Genomic DNA, 23,082 nt, shown 5'->3' on the forward strand with positions numbered 1-23,082 from the left:
GCTGCGGGCCCAACGGTAAATCCCTCCACTTTGTCATGGTGTGCTCTCAGTTATCACACCATGCTCCCTCATTCATTCCTGATGTTTTACCCATTTCACCATGTTATATCAGGACACAGCAGCCTTGTATTTGAAGTCAGTCACCCCTTTGGAGCCTGCGTGACACACAGAGGATTCCAAGTTGTAATCAATGACTCTTCAAAAGGCACATTGATCTTAAATAAAAAAGGAAGTTGGAAACTAAGAAGTCTTTTTCTCCTGAATAGATTCAAGTTAAAGGCACAATTTGTGGTCCAAATGTAAATGAAAGGTTAGACCCACTAATAATCAGATCTCTATATTGGATTCTGCAATCACTTCAAGATTGTCTTTTAATACAAGTACTTATGATAGAAAACAACTAAATCTAATGTTATAGATGCATTTATGTCGAAACATAATCACTTAAGAAGCACACAAGACGTATGATTTTCTTAAATTATGTAATTATGTATGTATGTTTATATAACTCATTTCTTTGTTTTAAAAAACTACTGAACATTAAAGAAAAGGGCTGAAGTGCAGTTAGAATATCCAGTTACAGTCATTACGGCATGTGTGTCAGATCAGTTTAACTTTATTCTCCCAGTAGTGTATAGCTTGAATGTTGCATCTCCTGTGTGTAATTTCAGCTCTTGTAATCCCATGGTCCACTCTTATGAGTTGCCAATCAGAAGTATGTTTAACCCGACACCCTAACATCAGCTCAATCAGTCTACTTTGCAGCAGACCCGATTTAAGGAACGATTGGGAAATCTCTTAATAAACTTTGGTTTGTCATGGGCCTTTTGTCCCAGCTATCCAGTTACATGATAGAAAAGAAAGAAGGGGTGATTGGACAGGGGTGGGGTAGACAAGGCGAATAGCAACTGCTAGGCAGGAATTGATTACATTAATTGATATGCCAATATGTAAGCTTGTTACATCCACCATTGCGCAGGACGATGGCTAACAGGTCCTGCTGATCAATGGAACCAATAAAGGCTTCATCCATTAATGAGCAATGTGGTAATTAATGTTATCCCTAAACCAATTACCTCAGGCAGTGCATCTACTGGAAAGCGCAGCAAATAGTCCAACCAGGTTATCTCTGTTTTACTCTTAGCAATTTTCTCATGCAGCCTCTTTACTGCTCTGTGAAATAACATGGCTGTAAGGCTGCACTCTAGCCCAATCTATTCACAGCCCATAGAAAAAACAGCATATTGTGAAGTGATTCCAGGGTTATCAAATTAATTGAAAATAAATTTTGAAAAGAGTCATATTTAATACTGTATTTGAATGATCATTCATTATTTGTTGCCTCGGCCTTGAAGTTATAGAACCCGCTAAGTAGTCATAGCTTCATATTCTAACCTATCAAGTTCATCTTGTTCCTTCCCATTTCAACTTGTAAAGCTGAAAACTTTTTTTTTGTAAGGATCCTTCTTCTTTCTCTTTGTCTCCATTGTCTCAATGTTCTCCTTTCTCTTCTCTTAAAACTATCTGTACTCCAGGTGCAGAGGTACAGAGTTAGAGAGAGGTTTTGAATGTACCCCCATATTCAGGCAACAAAAAAAAAAGAACCGATAGTACAGATGATGGTAATATAACAAACAAATTTGTTGGCCAATAGCTCCAGCACCATGTAATTATTACACCTCTAATTGTACGTTACGTGCAGTGTAGTTGATGTGGTTAAAAGTATGTCTGTAATGCATGTACACAGCCACAGAACCCTGATATTCTTGACAGTTGCAACAAAGAGCAAGCCAGAGTCAGAGCCAAGTAACAAACCACAGCTCTCTGATAGACACACTGTCTGTACATGAATAATAGCAGGCTTATAAATCAATACCATTGGTTTTATGTTTTAAAGTAAGAATTGTCTTACCTGGAATTAATCACCTCATTCATTGCCGAACATTTTTCATTCATCTCATCTTCATATGATGAAAAAAAAAATGGTTTACTGCATTTTAGTGCATTGTTTGTCAAGGAACAAAGGAGAAATTATAGTGTGACAGTTGTTGCTGTTCTCTAAGTCCGGATTTGGAAACAATAACATCTTAAAAGAAAGTCATGCTTATCATTGGGCACGACCGTCCGTCTTCCTTTACTAATTTACAGGAAAGGTTTTTAACTCATTGAGCATGAGATGGCAGCTGCAGTTGGTTTCAATTTGTAAGGGATTCTTGTCTGAAAAATGTGTATCACTTATTTCTCACCTTATAGGGGAGAGCTATTATGCACCCCTTTAAAACAAATCAGATAATGGAAAAGTTCACTTATACATTCACTTATACTTTAAATATTCCTACCTAATCTGACTTAACAAAATAACAGACAGAACTAAGTGTGAGATGATGACTTATTAGTTGGGACAAGCCCTATAGACCGAAATCCAGTTTATGTAATGGGAGTTGCAGAGGTGCAGAAAGGCCCATCGGTCTCTCCGCCCATTATCCGAAGCCTTAATCGGGACTTACAACAGGGCAGGCTAAATAAACAGTAAGTAAGTTGTCTTGGGTAGAGGAACATCAATGCCTGCAACTTGCTCAAGCCTTTACTCTGAATGGTTCTGTATTGACCCCTCAGGACCCCCTGAGAATTCCCTAATTGAAAATTAATATTGAATCAATGCTGCGGGCCATTTGCATATTGATTATAAACATCCAGGAAGGCACCAAGTATGTGTGGGATCAATAGGGCCCTTCTGCAGCAGGCCGAGTGCACTGCATCACATGGCAGCTGCCTGCTCCTGAGGTTAATGACTGTTGCTTGTTAAGGAGCTCTTGTCAGGTAGAATCCAGCTGCAGGGTCGGTCTTCCAAAGCTGGCAGCAGGTGAACTGTGGAGGGTGGAAGAGGAGGTACACATGAAAGGAAGTATGGGATTTGGGCAACCCCTTATGTTTTAAACGACATGGAATCCAAGTTTATCTTTGCGTTTATCTCTGCATTTGATGTGTTCGCGACTTGTAGACATCATTCTTGCTCTTTATTAAACAAAGTATATAACCTCTTTTTGTATTCTGTAATCTGTATTTTGGGCCTTGGCACCCTAGCTTTGAACTCTGACCACTCCATAACACAGACCATAGAATACTGCAAACATGTGTGTTTGTACTATATATGTGTGCGTATAAGAGAGGATAAGGAAGGGAGGCTGATCAAAGATAACACCAGCCACTTCCGTCCCCTGAAGGGAGAGAAAAGAATATTAGATAGATCGAAAAGGCTCTCTTAATTTGAAATGAACTTTCACAGCATTACAAAACAAAGGAGACCTAGAATCCTCTACTTTAAGGCACCGATTCGGATTCTACACATACATTCCTCTCCCAAACTCCCCATAATAGTTTCCACATGTTAAAGAGATGTTAAGAGGTGGAGGCAGGAGAGAAGGGATGGCAGTAGAGACAATGGAGTGAAAAGGTTAGATGCTGATAGAGGGAAATGAAGAAAGAGATCTCCATCAAACCACTGTCACTGGTAACATAAGCATAGAATTCCACAGAAACCTGACTGGCTGGTTTAGTGGCAATACTGAAGCCTGGTTAAACTAATGGGGCTCTCTAAAACTGGATGATTCTCTGAACCCACAGGAGACAGCAAACCTGGTGTGAAGCACATGTGAGAGCAGCTTATCCTCCAGTCTATGAAAGGCAAGGTCTTGAATTAATGCCTCTGTGCAGTCTGTGTCCACTCTCCCCTCATCACTGCCCCCCACCTCAACCCACATCCTGCACTGGGAGCTAGGGTGTGGGAGCTGAGAATGGAGTGCCGGGCCCAGAAAACCAGGCTGCATCTGATTGCTTCATTACAGGCCCTTTCATTGACTTGGTTGCACTGAACTGATGAACTGAGGCAGTGGACAAGAGCACATAATAGGAAGAAATGAATTCTTATCACAGCCTTCTCAGGAGGCCACTGGTCCTAGCTGGAGCCAACAGAAGACATGACTGAATGAAGACGAGGGGGCTGTATTTGGGCCCATTCATGAGCCAGAAGCAGGATCTAGATTGAGGACATGATGAAGCTTTAGGATGGTGGATCAGTACACAGGGGAGGAACCATGAATCCACAGAGGCATATTATTGTAGGCAGCTTGTTTTAATGATTAGTTTGGTGATTACTGTTTGCTTTCTCGTGGTAACTGAGACCCATGGCATAACATGTTTTCAATTGTATATTCCACCAGTCCTCCAGAGGCAGACCTCTGTTAGTTAGAGTCCCTGCTTTAGGCCCCATAGCAGCACCCAAACACCAACCACTGAGATGAATAATTCATTTTGTACCTTATTGGGCTCTCACCCCTAACTCTGTAACCTCTGGCTAATGAGTGAGAAGAGTCTTCTGAAGTGAGGACAATAACGGCACCCTTTATAAAAACAACGGCAACCCTAACAACCACAGCCATGCATACAATAGAAATGTAATGTGTGATATAGCACAGCACCAATTTAGCAGTAGGCTTGGTCTCCATAGGGCAGAGGTTATTAATTCCTGACCATGCCTTAGAGAGGCTAGGGACTAAGACTCACAACTCTGGCCACCCTGCTCATTTCCATGCCTGTATGCAAAGTCAGCATTTAACCCTGGAGGAAGGTGGGGAAAACCCAACATTTGACAAATGTTGCAGTGGGACCCTTAGACCATTAGCATAACAGTTTCCTGTAAAAGTTAAAGTTACCTTAAATAATGTGATTTGCCATAATGTTCTACAAACATGCATACAACTATTTAGTGGTGTCTGCTGATGGGCCAATCAGGTACCACACCTACCTGCCAGTGTGCTCTGCTCTTCCTTCTTCCTCCCTGCTACTATTAAATCTTCCCCCTCCCCCTCCTGTTCATACCTGTTCAGTTGGCACAAAATGGATGCTGCAAAGCCATTTAATTGGCCTCCACTTCAGAATCCAGAAGCCTCAGTGATTGCTACTGGGGTGTTGTGGGTTTTCTTTCTTTCTTTTTTTTTTTTTTCCATTTTCAGCAATGAGTAAATGTTACAGTCTGTAACAGTATCAGACATGTTAGTCATTTTGGTCATTTTAGAACAGCTGGCCCATGTTTTAGCCACATCATCAGTTCCATTTTTCTCCTTTCCTGTCTCGTCCTCTCCCTCTCCTGTAGCTGAGCCAAAGATAACTGAGTAGCAGTGTTTGACTGTAATCACTCCAAGTCTCTTCCTCTGGAGAGCAGCACAGCGGGCAGCACAGTTCCACCCTTCTAGGAGCTTTCAGCCCATTTTCACAGTATCATGACATGTTCATGAAGAATCAGACAAAGCCAAAGTAATACATTAGTGTGCATATGTTTAATAACAAGCACATGCCTCTACACAGTATAGCTTTATGTTATTTGGATAGATCCACCTTCTAACAGTGAACAATAATCAAACTGCGGTTAGAAAGAGAGAAAATTTGACCCACTCTGAGAGGGTATACTCAACTGAACAAGCAGTAGAACCAGTTATTTGAATAAACTTAACGGCAAAAAAATGAGCCCTCATGCGAGCTGAACTGTGTAGGCCTGCTCTGTCAAGTGTCATTCTGAGGCATTTTTGAATCTCAGGTAAAATTGAAAGCCTAAAGCAATTTGGCATACTGATTAGGCTCAGATTAATACAGGTTGGGTATACCACTGAGATTAGAAGGATAACTCTAAGTTTAAATGATGGTTGACTTGGTGCATTACATCCCATCATCTGGCTCTAAGTCTATTTTGTAATTAAAGCTGTAAGGTGTGCGCATAATCAAATAAATAAATAATTCTGGCAGAATTATGTGATAATAAATTGATACATTACAAGAAGTGAGTAAAGGAGCAGGTAAATGCATGAGGTGAGTCTTTTTCATTAGTCTTTTGAGAGGAAATTTCATTCTATGCATCACAAGCCATAGGCCTACTGCCAGATGAAATCCAGTTTTTAAACGCCAATAAGGATAAAGTATGGGAAACCAGTTAGGGAAACCATAACACAGCATTTGAATAGACATCTAGTTGTGATTTTGTTATCTAGTTTTTGCTCTAGTTTCATTGAACCTCTCTTCACTTTAAACAGCGACAAGCAGAAGTCAGGGGGAAAAAAGAGGACAACACCGAGTCTTTAAAAAGAAAAGTTTCATAACCCAGAGAAAGGTGCTGGCCTGTGCCGGTAGTCTCTGTGTCTTTGAGGGTTTGTAGTTTTTCTTCTCATTTAGTGTCAGGTTTTTTGGGAGATATAAAAATATATGACTCCCTGAGTAAATATATTTTGGGTGTTTTTTCAGATTTCAGTTTGGATTGAGAGGTAACCATCAAATAGTTACTTATCATCCTTGATAATCACATCAAAGGTTAATAAACTAGCAATTAAGGTGATCTGTGTTACTATTTTTGTTCACAAAATTAAAAAAAAATATATATATAATGTGTATGCTTACTATATACCTTGCAGGACGGATGTTCAGTTTGTTCTCTTTCTCTATACTTAGTGATGCAAGCAAAAAATAAACTTGGTTAAATGTATCTCCAATAATTGCACTACAAAGTTGGTTGATTATTTTGTACATAATTACAGCGGGAAACAACCTGCCTATTAAGCCTTTAATGGCAGTAATACAGAAAGCAATTACCATTACTTTCTGCTCACACTGAAAATAAAGATTTCTCCAAATTAAAAGGATCCTCTGACTACTGCTAAGCCTAATTGTGTGGGGTCTTGTACAGACATCTGGTTGTACATCATTTGTAAGGGATAAATGCTGATCAGTTAGGAAGGCTTCTACAAGCTGTGTCCTAAGTGTGTGTTTTTGGGACTGTTCTGCTGCCAGGGACACTGATAGCTCCTGAATTATTTATCTATCATGCTGCTGGACGGTAGTCACGGCGACCTAGGCCCAGTAGTGTTTGTCTGGCGACATCTCCCTCCAACAGTAGCCATTGTCAGCCAGGGTTACGGGTGCTAATGAGCAGGGTTCAGTTGCATCGGATCAGAGTTTTCTAACCCTCCAACCCTTCCTAACATACAGACCCTCCACACTGAATAAAGACGCAAGAAAGATTTACAAAGATCTGAGTGCAGAACTTTTTAATTAGGGGAAAAGATGAGGTAAGAAAAAGAAAAAGATTGAAAACGAAAGATAGAAACAACCACCCGTTTTCCTATTAAGGAGAAATGTCAAGCGCAGTGGTGAAGCAATAGTCTGTGTGGATCCCTTTGTTGTCCTCCCTGACATTGAAGGCTAATTTTTCATGGTTATTTGAACTGGAAAATGAAAGAGAGGTTTGCGATTATTTCCTATAAATGACAACACAATCGCATTACGCTTCAGTACAAACACAGAGAGGATATTGCCTTTTCATATTTCATGTGAAAGTAATGGATGGGCTATGCAAAGAGGAACAGAAAGAAAGACAAATGGTGAAAGAAAGCTCACGGTGTTTGATTTGTTTGAGAAACAGAATGGATAGAGGTAGCAAGAGTTTTTTTTTTCCCCCCAATAAGTGGTAACAATCTCATGGATGTTTTAAAGTACCTGTGCAATGTAATCATAGGATTTCTTTAGCAATTGGCTATGAGCAACCAGCCGAGGTGGTTGTTAAAAGAAAAGTTGGCCAGTGTATCCACTGCAGTCTCTACTAGAAAAATATATATCCATTGTAAGGTCACCACACACACTGTCTCCATGTACTGTATATCTGTACAGCTGTATGGTGTAACCAATAAAAGGAAGTGTAATAAATAAGATAAAACATTAGCCCACCATCCCTCACTGCTCCTCTCAACTACCCTGAAACATCTGAACTTAGCAGGCCGCTAAACTTTGGAGAGCAAACATACGTCAATGATACCCTATATTTTATATTTTAAATAAAATTGATTAGCAAAATTGGTATTCATAACCTTGTCAGATTCTGTTTTATCTCGCCGTACGCTTTCATAAACAAACAGCCAGTCATGCTCAGGGCTGTGAATGGAGACAGGGAGGCAAGATGACCATCAAGGAGGATGGCAAACCAGCTCACACTGGAGGGGCATGCTGAGAACTGTGTTTGTGTACTTTAAGTTTACAAAGTCCTGCCGGCAGGACTCATGTAAATAGGATCCATGTGGGAGCTGTGAGCCAGACTCCTAACACGCGCCGAGGTAGGCGCTACATACATCCAGCCATGGCAACATTGATTTTCTGAGCTAATACCTCCACAGAACAGTCCACAGGCAGATGGATGCACTACAAAGATATGCAAATGGTGCATTCGATAAATCGACATGCAGAGATCTTTTTCAGACAGTCCACTGTACTGGTCTGCAGTGCCTAAAAGGAGAGATAAACAGATAAGTACCTGTTAATGGACATACACATACACAAGTGTGCACACTCAGACAAACATACAAGCACCTGCCTGTTACCTGGGAAAACTTAGATCGATAACAGAATTTCATGTTAAGCAGAACCGCTTCAGAAAAGCACATCAAATAAATGCCTGGACTATCCAGCATTAGCTTTTTATATGAAAGTGCTATTTTTAATGGGGTATACCACATTTCTAATTTTCAAGGTTTTCTTCAAAAAAGCTTTTTGCACTGTATCTTGTGTATAATAACAAAACAAACTGTGGGTATATACTTATTCAGTGCGCTTATTAGTCAGATATGAAACAAAAGCTGCTGGGTGTATGTCATATATAATAGATGTGGGCTGTCTTGTTAAGCCCAGCAGGCTGTATGTGGCTGTGTCTCTGTGGAGAAAGGCTCTGAAGCTCGCTGTACCTGGTAATTAAAGAGAGTTTGTGGCAAAAGCCAAACATCAGGAGAGATGAGCTATGAACAAAAGAGCTGTGACAGTTTCAGGTTATGTGATTTTTGTGTCCCTTTTTTGCCAAATGAAAAATCAATACATTTTCCGGGTTATACATATTCAGAGTGTCCACCATGCTTCCGCCCTGATGGAGAGAGGGGCAGGGGACTGTGGGCTACAGTGGGGGGAGTCGCCTGTCATAACTGTACCATCGCATTTTCCAACCCACTGGTGAATATTTCAGAGTTGATGTGATTGCCCTTCATGACAGCGGTGATGCTTTTTTTTTTTTTTTTTTTTTTTTCCTTTCTCTTTTTTTCAGACACCCCTTCAGCCACCCCCACACTCTGTCAACCCACCCTAGTTCTTTTTGGTCCCTGCGAATAGCTGCAAATAGGTGTAGGCATTGTAGTGTGAGCTGGAGGAAAAAGAAAAAAGATGCATTAATAACAGGAGGTTGATTTAAGAGGAGAGACAGTGGAAGACGATAAGCATAAATGCATGGCGGGGGTCGGCAGAGAGACAGTGACTCTTTGTGCAGGACAATGTCCCTTAGGCAGAGTAGATGGAAGAGCACTGCCCAGTGATGTTTTTGCCCCACATCCAGGCTTTTAGCCCACCATCCTAGCAGCGAAAAGCACAGCCTGCATCTTCTATTGTCGACATAATAGGTGTTAGTGAGCGGCCATCATCTTGGACATTCAAGGAAGTCACAGTGGTGTGTGTGTATGTGTGTTTGTGCTTGTTTGTGTGTGTGTGTGTGTGTGTGTGTGTGTGTGTGTGTGTGTGTGTTTCAGCTGGGGCAGAACAGTGAGCAGTCCCTGAATGCTCACTCCCTGTGTAGCCACATTAACCTAGATCCTCCTCTCCTTTATCACTCAAGTAAAACACAAAGAGAAAAGAACTAGAGCGGCACTCGCTCTATCCACTGTATTTGTAATGTATCTAAACATGCCATTATCATGAGAACTATTTCTCATTAGTTTAATTTCCCGTGAGGTAACACCTTAGGGAAAATATTTAATACATTGTATGGTGCTTAATAACAGTTCCTAATTTACTAAGTATCGAGCACAAAAAAGAAGTTAGCCACACTAGTGTGTTTAAATGAATTAGTTTTTCTGCTAAAGAGTACTATTTAAAAAAAAAAAAAAAAATCGCTGTGTGACTCTCTGTGATCTGAATGCACTGAGCATCCTTTAAAATGGCCAGTGACTTTGAAAGGCAGAGGGTTTCAAATAAAATGTTGTGCAGAAGACCTATGAGGCTGGTTTGATGAGCAGGCACCACCAGGAGAGTAGTGGAGCAGTGGAGGAGGGGCTGGCCACGATATTGTTCTAAGACAGTGTGAGCTATCGCTGCTGTTTGTGATTAACTTGCCGTTTAAAGTTTTTTTTTTAGTTATTAGCTGCCCTAACCCCATACCCCTCCTCCAACTCATACACCTCCTCCTCTGCTATCCCCCCTCCTCCGCTCCCCTCCTGCCCTCAGCCCCATGGAGACACAAAGTATTCATTCACATTTAGATCCTGAGGTCACAGCAGGGCCAGCAGGGAGAGGCCAGCGTGTCCCCCCATAGACAGGTCAGGAATCTAACACGTAACTCCGACCAGCAGCGCCGAGGTAGCTTACTCTTCTTTCCTTTCAAAATGTGAAAGTGTGTGGGTGAAAGGGAATGAGAGAGGGAGTGAGGGCACGAACGAGAAAAGAAGAGACAGATACACTTTCATTTTTTGTGCCTGTGGCAGATCTAGAGTTTGGTGCATTTTCTGACATTTTACTACATTGATTCTGACGTGCAGTTATATGTATTTTACTATACTTTCAGTCATTTTAATGTTGCCGTTCACATTTTGAATGCACTGTATCCCACAACTTGAATACATAAAGTTAATCAACTTTTACATATCAGTATGAATGTTTTGTAAGTCATTTAAAAAGCCCCTTTTGCACAGCATAACACATTTCCACATTTTAACTCAGCTTTATGCTTTGTAGTGCAGTGACCATTATTGTTGCTGATAATACCCTGTTGTGGTTTATTGGTTGTTCATAAGCAAAAGCCCCTTTGTCCCTGACCAGGTTGTGGTCATGTTTCGCTCTGCTGTGGTATTATGAGAGGTAGCTTGTGAGGACATAAGAAGGGAGCTTCTCTCTCTCTCTCTCTCTCTCTCTGTGTTTGTGTGTGTGTGTGTGTGTGTGTGGGGGGGGGATTTTCCTGTGTGTTGTGCTTAAAAAGGGGGTCTTGCGTATGGGGCGCAGAGGTGCTGATATGAGGAGCGGACAATGCATGAAAGCCCTCAGCATGGGTCCTGTGTCTCATTGTCCCATGGTACCCTCCTGTCACTTTCATTTTGCACCCTCTAGTCCAGAGTCAGGCCAACTTTGATATAAGGAAGGGGTGCAAGGGATGATGGGGGGAGCAGGAGGGGGATTTTTAAAAGAAGAAGTAGGGGAGAAAGATAGAGTCTGTGAAGTGTGAAATAAGATTGCTTTTTATCCGACAGTGCAGCGCTAAAGAAAAGGAAGCTGTTCGGCCCTGGATAAAGCGGGGGATAGCACACCTCTCTGATTTACAGTGTGGTCTTGTAACACCTGGTTAAAATGATAACAACAGCCTCAATAATCATAATGAGAGTAATGAGAGCTTAGACACACAGCTCCACACAAGAGCCCAGAGAGAAGCAGAGCTCAACCCTCGCTTCCAGTACTCGAGAGCTGGGGAGAGGGAGAAGCTCAGCTCAGCCCCCGCGCTGGTTCTCCAGGACTTAACGAAAGCCAAGAGAGATAGAAAACAGTGTTGTTGACTAAGATTCTGTATATGCAACAAAGAAGAGCAGGCTATAACTACTGTTTGAGGAGCTCTGGAGCCATTTTCAGGTAGGACTGGGATTCTGTACTTTAAGAAAGGCAGTTATCATCATAGCAGTATATTCTGCTGAGGCCGAGGATGGAGGAGGAGCCTGACCTAGTGAAAGATATCTAGAGTGACTATTATTACTTGCTGCTGCTCTTCTCTACAGTCTGGGAAGGAATACTGGAAAGTGCAATGGTTACCATCAATTATTTATTAGGCCGTTTGTGCTTGTCAGTCTGATTAGCATTAGTGTAATCACTGCTCTTCAGGGGAAAGGAAGGCTGCTCTCTCTCATCTGAAGGTAATCCTGCCGTTTTCAGTGTCTCATCTTAAACCGGACGCCTCTTGCATAGCATCTGCTTTTGTCATCTCCACATATTTCTTCCCTTTTCCCCTTCCCTGTGAGTGTCTGTCTGTTGCTGCTCTGCTGCCCCCCCTCCCCTCCCCCTGCCCCCCGCCCCCCCGCGCCCCCCCAACCTCATTAATGTGTGTGAACAAGTAGCACTCTCCCAGCTTGTAGAGAGTGACACCTATGGGCCTGATTAAGCCTCTGCACTCACTGGCAAAACACGAGAGGGGAAGACTGCTAAGCGTCTAGATGGTGTGTGTGAGGGAGTGCGTATTTCTGTGTGTGTCTTGTCTGTGAGATGCTGGAACAGAGAGTCCATGGACTGTCCCCACTGAGCGACTGGCAGAGCAAAGCTGATATTTATATGCTCAGAACAGATGAGTGTAATCTCTGTGTCGGCAATGGGCTTATTCAGCTTGCATGATTAGATTAATGGAACTGTTTCATATCATTGTATAAGGATGGTTAATGAAGACAATTAATTAGAAGACAACCTTCAGGCTATTGTCCTTAAATTTGGGTTAGAAATGGCCTGCTGCCATAGCTTTGAGTGTTTCTCCTCATCTATTTTCAGAGTTAATCTATGGCTACAGTTTTAGTGTCTCTTCCATTTGCATCCTACTCTTAGGCCACTCATGACCTTTCATTAATTATGGTCGGCCTGGCTTTAATCATTCTGTAATACCGTTGGAGATGAGACGAGAAATAGGCAAAGCCATTTGCCACTTAAAAATGTAACACTGCTCCTGGAATTAAATGTCTTCATTTCTGCATAAATTATGGACGGGGCTCTGTGTTGTGTGTGCTAAAAGTGTCATATAGGTTGATTAAACATCTAAATAAAAACGTATTGAAAACACAAGGAAGAAAAAATATCAGTGCACATGTGAGCATGTACAGTTTGTGTGCAGGGAGTCGGGGGTGGGTACAGGGAAGCTGAATGGCATTAGAATGTTGGCTGCCTACCAAAGTAATGTTTAAGTACAAAGTGTGTATTAATGTGTAGGTGGGGAATTAGTCTCAATACAAGTGTCACATAGCTAAGAAATGACACCTTGCCCCGTTTTTAAGGGTGAAAAAATTTACCTGGGGATTATTTTGTAATCTGAGCCCCTATGTGGCTGTACAGTATCCTAATTCTCACGCATTTGTGTAGATTTATGCAGGCAGGAGTTAGATGGGAGTTCGGGACTCTGGTTTTCTGGGAATGTTTAAGATCCGCCTCACCAGCACGGGATGGGCTGCGCTGGATGGAATTAATGGGTTGCCTTAGAAACATAATAGAAACAGGGTTAAAAATAAAAGAATAAAATGTGTTCATTCGTGTGGGATCCTGGGAACGCTTAAATATGCTTTTTTACTGGGAGCCAGTCATCCCTTTTAAATATCTTTATTTAAACACAGGATCACTGGATCACTTGATCACAGGATCGGCTTTTAGCAGTAATGTGTAACAACACAGTCTGTACATCTATCACTCTGCTCAGCTGTTTCCTACAGCATTTGATCAGCAAGCAGGAAATGGAGGATCCTGCTCCTCTCCTGCCAGTAATACAAAGGTGTTTTCCATCGACTCTGATTTTTTTTTTTAAACCAAATAACCCTATATGTATAAGCATGCAGTTGTGTCTAGAATAATGCAATCATTGTTATGATAATAAACACCTCTTCTGATTTTGTAGCTATCGTGTGTATTCAGCCAACCTTTAAGAAAGAAGACACTCTTACATTTCCTTTAAAAATGTCAAATCAAATTGTAGATACTCCTAAATATCCAACCTTTTTGTTTTTAGCTACTGAGAAAAAACAGTTGATTTTCTTTCACATACTGTACACAGTAGAGAATGAAGTGTCAAATTTAAAAAAAAAAAAAAATTTTTCATTTAATGCATGTTTCACTATAAACACGGTTTATTTACTTAAGGCATCTCTCTTTACCCATTCAGCAGAAAAATGTTGGATGTCTGGATATTCTGTCTATGAGTAAGAATTGGCATTTGGCAAGGAACTGTGAGAATAGCCATTTGGTTCAGAGACGAATGAGTGTTCAAGGTGTATCTGTGATAATGACATACACTGGTTTGAGTTTGAGAACACAGTGTCAACTTTATACAATGTATGCAATGTTTCATAACTGATGGGATAAACAGTGAGTGTTAGGGATAATGTAACGTCATAAAAGTGGTTTTGGCTGTGGGTCGTCATGTGGTGAGCTAGGATTGGATGTGTGATGACTGCAGGGCTGAATACTTGAACAGGATATTTCAGTAGCTGTTGTAGCATTGTCAATATATCAATAGCTCATAGAGTAGAGACCTGAGCTTGAAAGCATTTTCAAAAGAGCATTTAAGTACATTTGCTGAGAATTAGCTGACTTGTGTAATAGCTGATAGGGCCTATCGACTGCGGCCTAGTTTACTGTTGTCAAATCAATGCTATTGCATGCAGGTCCTGCTACTTTTAAACAAACTTAACAGGCAAAGGGAATGTTCAGGGGGCACTGGAGGGAAATAAACAAGATTGATGCCCTTTTTATTATCTGTTTTTGCTATCTTTTCCTCTGTGTGTTACTTACAAATGGCATTATCGGATATCCATTGTTTGGACTTCGATGCTCCTAAGTGGCCTGATATATTGAGCCGAGGCTTTTAAGGTGGTTACAGGGGATTTCTGCCTTTGACTTGGCATAAAATAAAATGAATTGTGGTTTTGAAAGTTTTAAATATTGATGATTTTTTTTGTGTCAATAGTAGCATTGAAGAAGTGAAATGAGGTTTGTATTGTTGATAAGTAACCTAGCAGATTGCAGCAGAGGACAGTAATGTATGTGTGTGTTTGTGTTCATGTGTGTGAGAAAGAGAATGGGGGCTTGTCCAGTATAAGGTCTTTCTCTTGAAGGATACTGCTCTCAATTATTTTTCCATCTGCCCACTTCAGGCCACATGTGCGCTTTTTTTCTGCAGTTTTATGTCCACATTAAACAGAGGAAACCATATCTGTGTCATGGTCTTGAATACATGGAAAATGTAATAAATTAGCTCTCAGTACAATATACACTACTACTACTACTACTACTACTACTACTACTACTACTACTACTACTACTACTACTACTACTACTACTACTACTACTACTACTACTACTAATAATAATAATAATAATAATAATAATAATAATAATAATAATAATAATAATGAATTTGCCTTTCTTGTTTCCCTATAATTCAGCTCAGATTTTGTAATTCTTGTCAAAATAAATTTCACAGTGATGATCAGACAGCACAGGACAGAGAGCAGAAAGCAGATTCTGCCCTCTTTGTCTGCTAGCCTTGCAACTGTGTGTCAGCAAATGTAATTGTTGCAAGCTCCTATAGAAAAAAACGCTGCCGTCCCTTTAAGTGCTTCCACCAATTCTGATGGCGTGGTGATTTACATATCCCATCCTCCCTCCCCCTTCAGGAGAGCTGAGCGAGGATGTGGAGGCTGCTAGTGAGACCACCACAGACCAGGAGGACCAAACCAAAGACAGAGAAAGTGGGGGGGAGAAGGAGCTCACCAAAGGGACAGGTAAGGCCAATATTTACAGCACACACATTTAAGGACTACTATTAACAGAAAACATGTGGCCCTGCTCCTGAATGGTGCTCAACAACAGGCCTTTTATCTAATTAAACTACACATATTTTAACAAAATATTGAGAGCCTTTTTAAGCATTAAACACTCCATCCCAAAACTCCCTAAATCCAATTCTGTTTGTCAGAGGCTGCTCTCTCATACATCAGGTTTCCAGGCATAAAATCCCATCAAATACAGTTAGGATAAACTGTCAATTTAGATAATATATTCAGGTGACATGTGACCCATGTTTTGTCTTTGCTCAATAGGTGATGTGAAGAGAGGGGCCTGTATGTGTAATTCCAGCTGGGCCGTGTGTGTGTGTGTGTGTGTGTGTGTGTGTGTGTGTGTGTGTGCGCACATGTGATAGCACCGCCCTCTTCTCAATTTTGCTGCACACACACAGTAACACAGACAACGCTTACCTGTGTTTAATGTTATCAGATCAGGATGGTTTTATCTGTGGCCCTCTTTATTGACACGTGTAGTTGGTGACTCCGAAACAGGGGGTTGGGCTTAGGGTGAGGGGAGGAGCTTTAGGCCTTAAACAATCTAATCTTACAAATGTTTTCAAATTTAGAGGATGTTTCCAGTTTAAATGGTTCAGCAATGATACATTGTCAACCTTGATTTCATGGTAGCATGCATGTGGACATTCCTTTTCACTTTGTGAATGGGGGCCAATAATGATAGTTACTTTACTACATGATAAAAAATGATCCAGCTTTAAACATCAAAACCCTAAACTTTGAGTCCTGTTCTGGTACTGTTGGGGTCTGTCCGGAGGGCCCTATATTGTTTTAACAGAATTAATTTTTACAATGAGAGATGACCGCATTGCTGATTGCTGATGTACAAGAACCAATTGAGGTGCTTATAGCAGGTGTCATTTTGTTGTTGGTGATATTGTTGCTTTTAGAAGTATTTAAGCAAGAACAATTGTAGTGATGGTATAAAAAGTAAAAACTACTATAAGCGCTAATTTAATAACACTGATGCCCTGTATGGTTTTCTATATATTGTCAGGTGTGTGAGAGATGTTGACATTTACAGTACTTTAACACAAACACTGTATGACCACCTTCAAACTGTGCTGCCCAACTTTCTCCTCCACATGAATGAAACATGGTCTCAAACACAAGTTTAATCAGACTCAAGTTTTGTCCCACATACTGTAAATGTATATGCACCACTGAATCTAATTATATATAGTGCTTTTGTTTAGTAGTTGTATTGAGATTTCTGAAACGTCAGTGTAAATTAAATATGGTTTCATTTTTATTTTTCATGCACAATTTGCTTTGTACGCCTGTGTTGGAAAAACAATGCTGGCAGTTAAGACATCTCTTATTCAATAGAAGAGATTTCTGATAATGATGACACTGAACAATAACAGGCCTGGGTAGATGCTTCTCACTTGTCTAACTTCTTGTGTTACTCCAGGATGTTTTGATTTACACTAGTCAGGTTAAAAGCTGGAAAACAATTCAGACCTCTTGCCTACTGAAGTTTTTTATAAAGTGCAGCAAAAAAAAAAACTTCATCACAGTGTTTGAAGCCCAGCCTTTGTAAAATGTCTTTGATATTCGAACTTCTATTTTAAATGAGGCTGAGTTGTTTGTGCTCTTTGAAAGGGCGACACTCTTCTTTGATGGAAGAAATAATGATATGCATGCCTGACTGAATATGGCTAAAAGTATGTTTTAGCACATCAAAATAAAGCACTTTAAAAAGCATTAAAATGAGCTGGCCGATTAATAATTCACTCATACCTGTGGTGCACAGGAAGACGACTCCTCGCATTAGGATTCCTCCTTTTTGAAAGGCATGCAATTTGATACAAGCATATTCAGTTCCTTTCCTCCCCTCTGTCAGTCGCTAATCACCAAATAAGTGTGTTTCTGTGTTTTCACAAAGGAAATATGTGCTTGCATATGAAAAATTTACAGCTTCCCAGCAGCTTATTAGAAACGCTTAGTTAAAAATAGCATGTGCATTAGGGAACCAGGTCTGAGGTTCTGTTTGATGTCAGTGAAAGGGTGGGTGGGTAGGTTGGGGTGGTGGGTTCAAGGCTGTGTTGTCAGCGAAAGGTAGACAGCTGTAGTTTAATGGAAGGGTACCTTTTTGTACTTCAAACTTTTGGTGATTGATGAATACAATGCCCATTGAAAGCAAGCGCAGAAAACCTATCTTGTAGGGAAAAAGCGAGGAAGACCTCACATTGCATTTGGTAAACAGAGGAGCACTTGTTTGGGCATGTGATTGTCTGAAGATGTTTGTACAGTAGATACACAGATTGCGTGTATGTTAGAATATGGTGTACAAGCGTCTTGGCCAACCTGTTATTTCTCTGAAAGGTGCTCAGTCTCCCACTGTCTGAGGATGAGTTGTTTCTTAGGTCCATCATTAGAACTACTGAAGTATTTCTTCTCATCGCTGTCATGTAGCTCTTGGAACAGAGCACAACACTGTTCCTTTACAAATGACAGTCACTGTCAGACAAACAGCATTAGTGAACACAGAAAAGAGGCTTCCTCCTTTTTAAAGCCACTGTCAATCTTATTTTCTCTTTCTTGTTCCACAGCTCTTCAGTATTCATTAAAATCATTTAGAGGTACATCAGAAGCCTTTGTAAAATGCATATGTATTTGGCATGTCATCTCTTGAAAGATGCCTTCATTATTTGGTTGTTTTTTATTTATCTCAAAGATAATACATATATACATATACATGTACCTGCAGTCAGACATTTTTATATGTCATATGTTCCCAACACTACAGCCAATATTTAGTGGAACTTTTTGTGATTATACAATATATTATCCCAAGGATATATCCTGATAGAAGAAAATACAAGTTAACAGTAAAAGTAATTATAGGTGGAGTACTAAAATCTTAATGTATTTGGACAGTGATGTTCATGTTGGCGGTAGCTACAATTTAATCATCCAGCATGATTAGTAATTCAAAGGGTCATTTTTAATGCTAGGTATGAAATATGCATAAGTGGATAGCCATGAGCCTCTTTCCTCTTTCCTCACACCTTCTTCACCTAGCTGAGACAGCACTAGGAAAAGGGGAGAGCTTCTGCATAGAAAGGGGATCCTTACCTTCATTAAACCAGGTGGTGTATTTATGCAGCAGCTGAATGTATGGAGATGCAGCAAGGAGTAGGGCAGGAGGGTGGCGAGTATAGGGGAGATAGGAAGGTGAAGAGAGCGGAAAGGGGAGGAAGGAGGGGAATTGTTAATACACCTGCAGACTTGGACACAATGTGATTTGACATATTTAACATAAATATATGAAAAAGGTTTTATTGAAAGTTGGGGGCCCTATGTAGGGAGATGGGGAAGAGGGAGAGAGAAATTGTCTCTCCATTCTGGTGCTGGGAGGATGGTAGTCCTCTGAAATTGAGCTTGATAAATAATTCTTTTCATACCTCTTTCCTTACATTCAGTTTATGGGAGATGGAAAAAGGGGGTGAAAAATTATATTTCAGCCTGGATCATCCACATTCTGAGACTAGTAAAAACCATGAATATCAGAGAGACACAAAAACAAATGATGGTAAATGGTAAGAAGGTAAAACATAGTATTTCAGTGATATTCTGTAACCCATGATTTTTCAAACTCAGTTAATATAATGACAGTTTTAAATATGTTTGGAATATTTCACTCAAACACATCCATTTGCCTGCCTCTGCAAGTTCCCAAGAAATCAAAAAATGCAAGATATGTAAAGCTAGTAGGAAAAACGGAGAAAAAGATGTATATATATAGCAGTGTTTAGTGCATCAACATAAACTTTGCAAAGTTGTGTGCGAATGCTTTTAGCCTGCTGCATTCCTGAAGTCCAAATTTGACTACTTTGGGTATAAATACTCTATGTTTTTGGGAATCATTTTATTTATAATTTTATTCTCAATTTTGTTTTTTAGATCACAACTTGTATGCATGTACTATCACTTGCCATGCTGGACTTGCTTGGGCTTAGATGTTAGTGTTGTTAAGGTAAAAGTGTGCAGGAGTATATGTGGAGCACCAGTTTTTGCATAATTTCCTATGGCATTATTCCCCAAAACATTGCTTTTACCTCTCACATATTGTGTGCCTCTGTGTGTGTGTTTTTGGCTCCACAGCCAGCTGTGTATTTGTACAAATTTGCTTGCGCATGCACATGTGCACATTCAGGTGTGCCGTGTGTAGGAGAAGCAGATGTTGTGCTGTACACTGTAGATGCTGCATTTAGCCTGTATAATGAATATGATGATTAGCATCCCCTAGACGCAGCCACGTGGCATTGCAGTCTGCTCAATTTTTATTGTGCTGTACTCTATAATGTGCTGTTAGTCCTATGGTGTTGCTCACTCAGGAACAGACATACCAAAGGTTATGAATTGTTCTCCATATAACGGTGCAGATTTGTAGATTTAATATTAACTGTGGCTGAAGTTGAACTTGAATGCTTATGGTTAGTTACAATCAAATTATTCAAGTTAATGTTATCGTTACTCTAAGCTGGGAGACATTCAGTGCAGTGGTGATTTGTTATTGCTTTTAAACCCTAAGTAGTATGAAAAATCAGGAGACAGAGCAGTGAAAATGTTTACATATTCATATCACATCCTTTGAGTGCTTGTCATCCCTCAAATTATAATTCCTTTTGTCTTTGAAGATAATAGGCCATAAATTGTCCTTGTTTGTGAGCCAACTCCCTGAAAGCTCAGTGTTTATGGGTTTTACCACAGGGTGTCTAATGGCCAAGCCCCAATGCTGTGTCTCTGAGTGTCCTGTAAAGGTGAATGTCATTGTTCACTAGCCTGGAAATTATTAATGCTTCTACTAATTAATAACTCCTCTCAATTTCTTCATCTTGGATTTGACTTTCTTGCAATCATGTCTTTAGGTTGCAAAACACCCCGACACCATTTCACTGGCTCTAATACTATACAGTTTAGTGTTTAGTTCTATAAATGCAGATTTGGACTTCATAAATAATAAGTAGTGATTTCATATGTAGCTTCAATATCAGGTTTTAGTTCAAGATTTCAGTGTTCCTGTATGGTCTTTATTAATGCAGAGTAATAATTGCTTGAGAAATATAAGATGAAATGGAACACTGCCCTTTATTGCTCTTGGCTCTGACACAGGCTGTAGATTAAAAACCTGGATAGAAATGGGAAAAGGAAAAGACAATATTCAGGTATTGTTAGCATAGCATTAAAAGAGAATGACTTGTGGCACTGGGAGAGCTGAATCATCTCCATATTAATGGCCAACTTGCCGAGGGAATAGAGGTGAGGATTCTCTACGGTGCAAGAAGTAAAGGGGTATTGGAAGCAGTGTGAAGGTGAAAGGTTTTAGGGACTGGAGGACACACTTTTCAGAAAGTGTACCACTGAGGATCCTTGTGATTCACTATGCAGAGGAATTGTGGGTGTGAGCTTAAGTTTGAAGTGATTGGCAGACTGTGGCTGTTCTGAGCAAATTGACAGTAAAACTATGCAGCCTTGTTGGTGTGGACGAACTGGATGATAGGTTATGTTTTTTTTTTTTTACAACTGGAGGCCTGAAGCTGCCACGGAAAGACAGGAACTGTAGAGAGGGGGCAGAGTCTCCAGAGATGATGAGGACCCCATGTCAGTAAGTAGGAGGGGAATTCCCCTCCAAAATACCAGGAGTATTTTTTCCCATCTCCCACTTCCTTACATATTTTTTACTGTAACTCACATTTTAGGATACAGATAACCTCTCACAAGGACAAAGCAGATTAATGGCAGCTGTGATTGCACTCCTGGAAGATTTCGATGGCAGACGAGCTGCTGTGGCTAATTCAGTCTGTGCTGTGTCAGTCACTGTGTCCAGCAGCCATCTCTTTCTCCCCTTGAAAGCACAAGAAGGCTGTGATTGCTACAAAGACTGTTGCAGTGTGCTGACAGCCCCTTTGCTGCTTGAATAATACAGTCCAGTTATGGGAGGTGAGACAAGGTGCCAAAGTCCAATTCACTTACGGGACTCAACAGCACAAAAGCCTCTGGTTTACGGAAAAGGGACATGAATTAATAATCACCTAATTGACTCTTAGGTTTTTTTTTCTCCACTCCTGCTCTGCCTTTTGTGCTTTCAAACAAAAGCCCACCCTGTGTATCAGAAGAGGTTTGGTGTGGATGGGGGCTCTGTGTCTAATGACCAGGCAGAAGAGTTCAGGGTAACAGACAGACTCCTGGCAGATATTAAGATCACTGACAGTGGCTAGTGGTCTCTGTGGAGGACCACACGTGAACAGGACGAGCATTGTTAATCTAACCAACCGCTGAGGTTTAAATACACAATTATACTATTGTTTTAGGTCTTTTAAAGCAGTATCACTAAGGAAGTTCTTAAAATTTCCACTCTAGTCATACAGGGCCCAGTGAAAATGTAACTTCAAAAGTAACTTGGCCAGAATGAGTGCAATATTATGTATTAAAGAGAAAACATCAGGATGCAAATATGATTGTATTTTTTGTGTGCTCTCTCCAATGCCCCCACCAGAACAACATCAGAGAGTAAAACTAGACTTACCTCTAATTGTTGTCAGTGATTTTTGACACCCATAGCATACCTCACCAGGGAGTCCTTTTTTGTTCTTTCTTGACAGTACATTGTTCCTCTCATACTCTTATACCCTGCTCCATGAGGACCCAATGTTTTGGTCTTTGGTTCTGATCACCTGCTGATATTGTAGATCCGTGTCTCTCATGTGTGTGCATCTATGCTCTGACACCAGCGTCCAATCTGCTATGTTAGACTGTACGTAATGACAGAAAGAAAAAAAAGTTGTTATCTCTATTTCATTCCCAGCTTTTCAATGCTACGGTCATTTTTTTCATCATTGTTGACATAGTAAAACAGGATACAGTGGCTGGATATTAGTCACAGTGCCGGTGATGGTGTCAGGGTGTAGGATTCTCAAGAGACGGCAATTGATCAGATTTATAGAGTCCTAATTGGCTGTGACGAGAGAGACTGCGTCTGAGTAAGCCTCCCTAGCCCTCCACCTGTCCCTTTCTCTCTCACTTTCTTACTCACACACACATATACTTAAAACACATTGAGCTAGAAAGCTGGGTTTGGCCCTTCTACAGCAGGTCTCCGGTGCCTTAGCAATAACAGCCACTTGTTTCACATCTCTGGTGCTAATTGATTAATTGTGGAAGTTGAATATATTAATAATCAGTTATGTTTATCCTCTTAATCATGAGGCTGAGAAGATACTTTCGCCTACTTAGTCAATGCATACTTTATGTACTGTATGTATGCACTTTATAGCTGCAGCACAAGCCTTGTGTTACCTGCTCTTAGCTCGAATGAACATAGAAAGAATTTCTTTTTTAAACTTTACCTCTTTGTTAGTTACAAAAGATAAGTAAATCTCAGTGAATGAAAATGACACATATGAAAATTGTATTCTTAAGA

At 40.5% G+C, this 23,082-nt stretch overlaps 1 protein-coding gene across 2 annotated transcripts in view; it reads left to right on the plus strand.

Moving 5' to 3' along the window:
• The window catches only part of zfhx3 (zinc finger homeobox 3), a 139,319-nt gene that overhangs the window by 95,315 nt on the left and 20,922 nt on the right, over positions 1–23,082 (plus strand). For both annotated transcript variants that reach the window (XM_040123611.1, XM_040123618.1), the window contains exon 6: positions 15,468–15,575. In XM_040123611.1, coding sequence (XP_039979545.1) covers positions 15,468–15,575 — 108 coding nt within the window. The remainder of the gene's footprint in view (positions 1–15,467; positions 15,576–23,082) is intronic.

The sequence above is a fragment of the Xiphias gladius genome, chromosome 1, assembly GCF_016859285.1.
Source record: "Xiphias gladius isolate SHS-SW01 ecotype Sanya breed wild chromosome 1, ASM1685928v1, whole genome shotgun sequence".
Lineage (NCBI taxonomy): Eukaryota > Metazoa > Chordata > Actinopteri > Istiophoriformes > Xiphiidae > Xiphias > Xiphias gladius.